Raw genomic sequence first — 10,000 nt, 5'->3', positions numbered from 1 at the left:
CGATTATAAAGGCTTTAGCATGGAAATAATTTTACTTGCTAGCATGGTAATAATTACAAATATATAATGAAATCAAATATTGAACAACAAGGAAAATAACATGTACCAAAATGCAAACTTCACTGCGTAACGTACCAATATTATCGTTTTATTACAAGACAAATCAATTTGAGAGTTCTTAGGTAAAGAATAATATGATTAAAGCCATTTTCGCAAAGGAAAGTAATCGACTGATGCCCATGTCGTTTCAAGGCGCGATGGAATCTGGCGCTCGTCAATTTTGGGGCAAATGGAAATATTAGTATCTCAAAAAAACAAAACAAACACTTTTGATTTTAATAAAAAGATAAACATCTATCCTGAACAAAAGTCAAAATAGTTGCGATTGAAGGAGATGAGGGTCGCCTAGTTTATGAGGTAAAGTTAGCAAAAATAATGGCCGCCAAAATTTGGTGACTTCCACAGCTTGACAGTCCTTGGAAACTGAAAATTAACATTTTTCTTTCCTTTAATAAACGCTATTCAGTAAAATCCACGTACACATGTGCTTTTGAATGGACACAAAAGGTGGTGTGCAAAGCAGCCCCAATAAAATTCAATAAAATGTTGCCAAACCGGAGGGAAAAAAAAGCTGGTTTTTGTGATTTCATTATTTTTACGAGCCCCTGATTTCATCACAATGCACCACCTTTTTGTCATCTTTTAAGATATTTAGAACAGCCGCTGAGATGTACCAGTGCAGACTTCTCTCTTTGGTGGCGTGTATCAACGTACACAATCGCGTTAATGGGGAAGAAACAGAAATGACCCGTCTTAACATGCACATAATTTGATCACAAGGATAAAAGTTTGTTCGAAACTAAATTTTTTTTTAAAAGAAAGAAAGGGACATAATTTATCATAGTTAGATGAGTTTTTTGTGCTGAAAATTATAAAGCAAAAATAAGATTACAATAGATGCATTTGTACAAGCCCAAAATATAGAACACAGATATGCACAGCCAATTAGATATTAATAGGTAATATAGTCACACGAGACAATTATCTCTGTTCATTATGAAAGAAATAATTATGTTTTTAAATTTAAGCTTTGAATGCAGGCGAGTAACAACACCAAAATCTTGTTAGGGGAAAAGAACAGAAACAACAGTTTCCCACCTCTCGCTGCTCCATTATAGTTATTGGTTTGAACATTAAGCAAATCGTATCTTCTAAATGAAAGTTTTTCTGAGCCCCAGTTTTATGACGATGATGATTACGTTTTACAAAGATGATAGGTGTATTGATCATCATTTCTACAAAACATGCGCTTAATCATCTAATGAATAATATTTACGAAGGGTGAGCACGAGGTGGCATGCTGAAATCTAGAGCCTTAGTAGACGGAATTTTAATAAAGTATTCATAAAATTTATTTAATGAATATCTTAGAATTGGATTGCTTGTTCTTTACAAAGAAAACCAAACAGCGTGTTCGAAAAGGTTGATAAATTTGACGTGATTAGCTCCAAATAAAGTAGGCCAGAACGAATAATGTAATCAAACCCTTCCCTTTAACATGGAAATGAGCCTAAAGTTCCATAAATAGATGGACATTAGATATATTTTGTATAGAGTTCACAAAAACATATTTCCTCATTTTTCTGGCCTAATAAATACAAACAAGCATCCAAAACCAAGTGAATTACCTCACTCATTAAAAAGAGCTTAATAACATAAACTCAAAAGAAAGAATCATTTTCCTTAATTTAAGTAAATATTACATCAAATTCATTGCAAATATCTAAACATCTTTTGTGTACTTGTCGATGAATATTTTCACAACAGTTTGCCACTAAGGTAAAATAGTATCATTGAGTTTAGAAAGAAGCTAAGTAGGAAAGAACAAAAGGAGAATTAGAGTGTTTCATCTCAGATGGTTTAACAATATTCTATTTTTGGACGAAGACTCAAATGTCAATGACATAATATTAGAACGTTTAAAAACAGTGATGCAGTATAATATATACAGAGCAAACAATGAGATTGCACATAAGGTTATCCATGGGACGAGAATTCAAAATATTGCACATACAGACATAATCGTCAATACCAAATGCGGTCTAAGACAATTCGAGTACCCAACAGGCCAAGCTTTGCGACCTTATGCACACGCATCCAATCAGCTTCTTCTCTTGAGACAATATCAGTATCACACCACCTCTTTACCTGCCCTGCACTTAACGACCTGTATAGTGCCTACCTATCTGCACCCCCCCAGATGTCCCAAATGCTCTAAACAGCGACAAAACACAGCTGATAAAAAGCTATAAATTCTTTGCCTTATCGACAGGCCGATGGGCTAGAACTCAGATAGCCGCTGGATCGGAAAAGTAAAGTATCTTGAGACAATCACATAAACTTATGTCTCGTGACACAGAGGCCAGTTTTCTATGATGATGAACAACTTTGTTATTTATACAACAATTCCTTGTATAAGTTCTTCCAACAAAAAGGGGGTGCTTTAGAGTTCAAATATGGAGTGTCAATCATAACCAACTGCACACAATAGTAGACAAAAAGCCGACCAGCCATTTATCCCAGTCGTTCTAACAGTCTGATTGTAAGCATAATGAAATAGGTGGAAAGTTGGAAGCAATCTTATTCAAGCTGATTTTAAAAAATCATACTTCAATTGTAGGGTTTACACATCAACACCAAACACTCGTACATCGTATAAAGCTTTGACAATACGCCGTGGACGTAGAGAGTTGTGCACAAGACAGAAGCAATATAAAAGCTGGCATATCATAAATGCTTTCAGAGAATACCCCTTCCTTAGAGATATAACCGTAAATCGATGACAAGATGAGAGACTGACAAACGCCATTGTTCATTTTGGCTTTTGTAGGAGTCTTGCACTTAGCCATCGAAATAAAATAACGTTAATAGTCTTGCTTTCCCTCTCGTACAAGTCGCCTTCATTTATTGAAAGATCAATGACCTCACAGAAACTCACTTCGCTGGCTATTGCATTCTTTAGTTCCAACCAAGTCCCTTGAGGTAGACCAACGTACAGTGAACAACTAATGGTAACAATTTTGGGTACATAGTTCTTGACAAGTCAATAGCCTTTCGCAGTTCATTATTCACACAATACGATACTGCATCTGTATCAAATTAAAATCCTTTTATCCTTGAAGTAGCCTGTAAGGAAAAATAGAAAACAATCTTGCCTGAGCAGAACAACACCAAGCCACAAACTACCTCCCTGATACTTTCCCGGCCCCTTTTCACTGTCCAAATATATACACCGCGTGACAAGACAATTAAATACAAAATATAAAGTATATTAAAGCAAAAACATACTCATACGATTTTATTCAGTATGAATTTTTCTTTGCCCACCCCCTCCCTGCACTTTGACACACTAACTAAAAAAAACCAAAAATCAATTACACGACCACACATTCTGCTCTTGCACGTAAACGCTGTAGTAAACGAGATAGTAATAATTATTCAACTGTAAACGATTTATGTTAAGCACCAGCACAGCTGATTTAGAAGAAAATACTTTTTAGTGAACATTGATATACATACATATAATACATTATGTAAATGACATGTACACTAAGCCCATTCGCATATAATACATGTACAACGTTAACATACAAACGCAATACACCTTTACAAATTTCATTTAAGTATAACGCATTGTAATACATTGGGTAATTATAGACATTAAGTTTATTTTTACACACCCAGCACATAACACCACTGCCAGTACTAGTCTCTCAGCAGTCAAGGGGTGGTAGAATTAAGAGATTCAGTGAAGCGCGTACAATATCTAGACTTGTTGTTAACTTAAAAGTTAGTCGTAAAAAAAAAAAAAATTCCCCACTTCGTATCTTCACGCTGAATGCCTATCCCACTTGGCCGCGGTTTCTCTCTCAGAGATGTGTGTAAGACGCACATATCACATATTCTGTGTTTCGCAGCATAGCCAAGCACGTATTATTTAAGGATTAATTAACACTGAGGAAAATAAGGTAAAGCCCCATTCTTTAAAGTAAGGATCCTATCTGGCCCAGCCAGATACTGACACTATTACCATTACGAGTTCTCAGATCACAGGACCCGGTGAAAAGGGATAGGGGGAAAAAAGTTGGGGGGGGGGGGGTTGTCTGTTGTGTCACAGGCTCTGCAATTGTAAGTACTGTTGACGATGCCTCATCTGGTGAGAAGTTGTTGACCGTTTCCTAGAGCGCAAGTAATCCTGACAGTCTTGGACCGACTATTTTGTTTCACAGTCATAAGAAGCACCTCGCTTCTACATCGATAAGTTTACATTTTGAGAATCAGGCAAATCAAGTTTTGTCTTAAATCCTTGAATTTGTGCTCATGGCAGTCTTTGGAAGTCCCAAAGGGTAAACTGACCTGTCGATTTCGATCATGGTCTAGTCCCAAATCACGGTTAAAAGTGCTGATATCACTGAAGCAGCATGCGTTTCTCAGTTCCGTACATTTAGAGTCCCTATAGTTTTGTCCATAGGTGCTCTTTACAAAGATTCTAATTACTTTGTCATTGAATTGATTTTAAATGAAGCTTTCTGAACCCCGGTCGACTTCACGAATCATCAACAGTAAACTCATTCTTGGACAAGTGAATAAACTATCGTGTACACACCCTTGCTTGTCGTGAAAACGGCCGTGTTTCTTCAGTCTTTTAGAATGAATTCTTTCTTTGTACTTCTATCGGAGTCCATCTTTTGCGGAGGGTAGCGGCGGCGACGGAAGCAGCAGAGAACGCGACGGACAGTTTTCTTCACTTGACGTCTGAAGTTGATGTTGAGAAAACTGTAGATGATGGGGTTGATAGCATTGTTGATGAAGAAGCAGTTCGAGAAAATCTTCAACACGGCGAGCGAGGCGACGCTCTGGGTGCTCTCGAAATCTTTGTCCACACTACGGATGACCATGACGGCAATGGAAGGGAGGTAGCTGAGGATAAACGCCACTGTGACGGCGAAGAGAACGACTGTAGTGCGGGTCACCTTCAGGCGTGAGGCGTACGACGCCAGAGATGAGCCGATTTTGGAGCGGCGCTCTCCGGTAGACGCGCTGGAGGACGTGGAAGGGATCCCCGCCTGCAGCCTTTGCTGTTGCTGCTGCTGCTGCGAGGAGAGGTTGTGACTTTGCTGTCTTTGGTGGTGCCGGTTGCTGTAGATATGCTGCAGTTCGTTCATGGAGCCGTTGTGGTGGTGTTGACACACAGTGTTGTTGCAGGATTCATCCTCGCTCAAGCTTGGAACGTACCTTATCCTCATCGTACGGTTATCGCCATCTGCCTCGCGAGCGATCTGGTCTCCGATAACGAAACGACGGCGACAACGAATCTCAAGCCATATGCGGGTGTAGAGAACGGTGAGGATGAGAAGAATCACTACAAAGATGGCAGCGAGAGTCGTGTAGAAAGCCGTTTGAAACGTCGATTTCTTGTACTCCTCTGCAATGGAGCAATCGTGACCCCTCACATTAGGGATGGACGTGTTGGTCCTGGTGGTGCCAAATAGAATTATGGGCGGTACTGACAATAAGAAAGCCAGAAATACTGCAAGGACACAGAGCATCCGAATTTTAGACAGACTTACGACCATTAGAGGCCGACAAATCTTGAAGTATCGATCAAAGGCAATCTCCACTAAAATAATCGCAGACCCAAATATAGTAAAAGTTACGCAACCGCGTAGAATTTTACAGCCTGCTGTACTGTAGAAAGTGAAAGGATTGTTCAGATCGTACAGTTCGAATGGCATCCCTATGGCGCAAGAGATCAGATCGAAGACTGCCATTGTTAAAATGAAATAGTTCGACGACGTCTTTTTGAACCTGCGTCGGTACACATAAACAACTAGAGAGTTGCCGATCACCCCTATGAACATAAGTACGCCGACCCAGATCATGGCAGGGATGTAGTACATAACGCGTTGTCGGTTCAAGATTTCCAGGTGCTCTTCCTCTGTGAGCCCCTCTGTGGTGTTGGGTGAATCCATTGTGGGTAGGAGGGGGGCTACGGTGGTGGTTCGGTCGATGGCGTAGGGGAACTGGCTCAAATTCATCGTGTCTGTGGGGAAAAGAAAAAAACAAACGGAAGGTTAAAAAAAGTATGTTAAGGGGGGGGGGGGGGGGGGGGGCTACCCCCCCAAAATCAAAATTCGGCTCAAAATCATGGAATTTGAGTTGTAGGCATTTTTAGCTTCCTCAGCCTCTCCTACAACTATTTCATGGCATAAGAAACCCCCAAAACCGTATTTTTTCCCCCATACCGGGCATGTTTGTAACCGCCATTTCCTCATAAAGTCAGTATTTTATTTTTCTTTATCGGCCGTTTTCTCAAAATGCGACTTTTCTCTATACTTTTTTAAATAACTCCATTTTTCATCCAATCTTCATGAAATTTTCACAGAATGAAGAAAAGAGGTAATACTAAAATTTTTTCTGTTGAATTTTTGATATATGGAATAGATTTTTGTTGGTGGTGTCTGGAGTGTGGATTTTCACGGATTTTTTCGCAAACTTGAATGCTACCTCTGGAAAAAAATTCATTAAAAATGTTCTAATTCGATTAGGAAAAAAACAACAGACTAATTTTTAGATTTAATGTTTGTGAACACGCATGCAAAAGAAACAAATAATTTCCATCAGCGATAAGTGCGGTATTCATTACGTACGACATGTCAATAAAATCCAATATGGCGGCGTATCCATGGAAACGAAACTTTTTTCTCATCAAATTTGATTGCGGATTTTAAGACTCCTTACTATGCTTGTTATATGTGTGAAATTTAGTAAAATTCGGTCCAGTAATAAGCGAGATAGCCTCCAGGTGTAGCCCCCCCCCCCCTTAACAAAATGAAAAGACCATTGCGTGTATTTCAACTGGTAAGTGTCATACGTCGCTCTTCAAAATGGCGTATCGCAGAATCTTACACTAAACAGTCGATTTACAAAGCACTCTATTATTTACGTTTACTGACTTGGAAACCGAAGCACTGGTTATACCACCCACCACTCACTCATGATACAGGAGCAATCTGCCATGCTGTAAAGGACTAGAAAAATTGCCATTTCCGATTCAAATGAATCGCATTATCAATTATTGGACTGTAAACAACAATGTCAAAGCTGTCGATTTTATGTCAAAGAACCAGTAAAAATGTCCTAAATTTGATACAAAAATAATATTTATCATAGAGTCGAACAGGCCAGATTCATTGTGCCGTAGCTAGCTGGTTAATGCATTAAAAAAATTTAAGCACCCTCGAAGAAATTCATTTCCAAAGTAGAAGGTTGACGAACTTGGAACAGCAACGGGAGTCCAAGATTTGATACCTAATGGGTTTCCACATATTTTTTTTGGACCAGTCCGAAATATTTTATTTCCGGCTGTTGTCCTGACGGAAGACTAAGTGCTTTACAAGAACAAGTGACTTCAGCATGTCTAGACGAACGCTAATATTTAATTTAATAAAAAGACAAATTATGAACACTTGGTCTCTGTTTCCCGACAAGAGAGTGAGTGTACTGAGTGACGCGGCCAGGAGAAGAAAGAGAGCGCCAGTGCTAAAAAATAGTTGGGAAATGATAGAGGGAGCAGTTCTTGCTTCATGATATTGTCACCCGTCTTAACTCTCAAAGGACGTCGCAGACAAATACAACCAATCAGCAGATGACCAAACGCAGTGTTTCAGCACATTTCGAATCTCTTACGAGACACAAATAAAAAACAAAAGCAGCTTTCATTTTTTTTGGTCCGTTGCTCATTACTGTGAGATTGATGGCATATTATTTGTAGAAAGAGGTGCGTATGGCACTGTCCGATAATGTGTTACATACATACTTATTGTAACAAGTAACTGTTACAGATAGACATTCAAGGAATATAGATGTAAGTCAAAAATCTGAGAGCAATGGTGATTGAAAGTGATGGGGGTGGTGAGTGATGATGTGAGATTGTGTTTATGTAAAATGCATTCACTAGCTCTCAGCTGAGTTTTGTACGTTAACTTTAGTCCTATTTTCCTCTGCAGCAATGAGTCACGAGGGACGTGGGCACAAAACCAGTTTTCGTATTCCATAGTATACATATTGTTGTATCTTTGGATGTCAGATAAGGAAAACAGAATTGGGAAAATATGTATGAACACGAAATTAAATTTGTTTTAAGTCCCCCAAACCAGTGCGTCTTCAAACGTTGTCGAATAACTAGAATGCTCATGCTCATCGCCATGAGTTAACACAGAAGATCAAAGAATCAAGTGATTCGTTCATCTGATGAGGTTGCCACCAAATCAACCGACTGCAAGAACATAAAGGAGATTAAAAATTTTAAGCTCCTTGACGAACACACAACTCAGAGTTTGGATATAAGGGCAGTGGCAGGCCATGCTAAACTTGGCAGAACGGCGTTGAAGAGGTCCCCTAAAGCAATACCATATCAACAACAGAAGGCACCCAACTAGCCCTTGATAGAAACCTGCACATTCCCGCCACATCTTACGGATACACTAGGAAGGATAGAGTATAAACAGAAGTTCCGTTTTGAGGCTGACATGATTATGCCATGTGTGACCGGAGAGCCAAACTAAAGAAAATAAGAAACGTTCAAGAATATCCCGTTAGAGATTTAGATTGCGGTTGTCCACACTGCAGTATCGCAAGCTGTTATCTGAGACAGCGGCGGGTCCTTAGAGTGTACACTTCTGTGAATAATGATAATAATAATAATAATAATAATAATAATAATAATAATAATAATAAAATAATAATAATAATAATAATAATAATAATAATAATAATAATAATAATAATAATAATAATAATAATAATAATAATAATAATAATAATAATAATAATAATAATAGATAGATAGATAGATAGATTTTGAATAGTGCAAGTTCCCGCCCAACGGCAAAATTCTGTGTACTTTACAATCTATGTTATTTCCCCAGCAGACCTGATAGCATTCTGAAAAAATCCTAACTTCAACATCAGCGTTCAGCGCTTACAAATATTAAACCAAAAGTTTTAAGGACCAATCCACTAAAACACGATTTTTTACAAATACATGTATTCATCAGAACTTGATCGAATCATACCAATGAGTTATGCAATTCTGTTTTCCAGCAAACATTAGAGACCAAGAATGTGAACATTCAAGAAGACAAACAGCAACGAAAAAAAGACCTTGATCCGGATTTTCATGTGTTACTTCGAACGTCATTACTTCGAACGTCAATCCATGTTGAAATATAAATGTGAAATCAGACGCTCGTCAAAATTATGAAATAGAAGAAACCGGCTTTTTTTCTGCCCGGTGGGCAATCTTTATAATTGTATTTTTTATCACAACACCAATTAGGCACGTTTAAAAACACTTTCCTATGTAAATTTTACTATTAACGCTGATCAAAGGCACACAAAAGTACATTTGCCGTTTCCAAGGACACTCATGCTTTTGAAGTCACCAAACTTTGGCTGGCTACTTTTTTCTCGACACTAGGTGCCCCAAATCTCTTTAAATCGCAAATATCTCTATTTCTGCTTTTCATCAAAGCAATATAATTGAACAAGCTAAAAGATGATACCAATTACTCCATGTGGCCAAAACTTGACGAATGCCTGATTCCACACAATAATCATAATCATAACAACCATTTGCTATCCAAATGAAATTTTAGCATGTCTCTTCGTCGGCTGTTTGTTGTTAATCAGAGCCTTTTGTGTCCATTTGATAAGTTAGAGCTCTTCCATTAAAAATAAACACGCCCACATTTATGAAACCAAGGGGCGTAACAATCTCACTTAAAGGCGAATCATGGCTCTCATGGTTAGCTTCCTTTAACTTTCAGCACCCGCCCCCTCCCCCCACTCCTTCTCCCCATCTCTCACACACACGTCAAACCTTCGATCCTTCTAACTCCCCTACTATCTCTCTCTCTCTCTCTCTCTCTCTCTCTCT

General features: G+C 38.6%; 1 protein-coding gene across 2 annotated transcripts in view; it reads right to left on the bottom strand.

Moving 5' to 3' along the window:
* Positions 1-2,500: 2,500 nt before the first annotated feature.
* The window catches only part of LOC118477111 (tyramine receptor Ser-2-like), a 43,902-nt gene continuing 36,402 nt past the window's right edge, over positions 2,501-10,000 (bottom strand). For both annotated transcript variants that reach the window (XM_013079766.2, XM_035968522.1), the window contains exon 2: positions 2,501-6,103. In XM_013079766.2, coding sequence (XP_012935220.1) covers positions 4,698-6,098 — 1,401 coding nt within the window. In that variant the 5' untranslated portion in view covers positions 6,099-6,103 and the 3' untranslated portion in view covers positions 2,501-4,697. The remainder of the gene's footprint in view (positions 6,104-10,000) is intronic.

The sequence above is a fragment of the Aplysia californica genome, unplaced genomic scaffold (assembly GCF_000002075.1).
Source record: "Aplysia californica isolate F4 #8 unplaced genomic scaffold, AplCal3.0 scaffold00004, whole genome shotgun sequence".
Lineage (NCBI taxonomy): Eukaryota > Metazoa > Mollusca > Gastropoda > Aplysiida > Aplysiidae > Aplysia > Aplysia californica.
The sequence above is the reverse complement of the archived record's forward strand: the minus strand, read 5'-3'. Positions and strand labels throughout refer to the sequence as shown.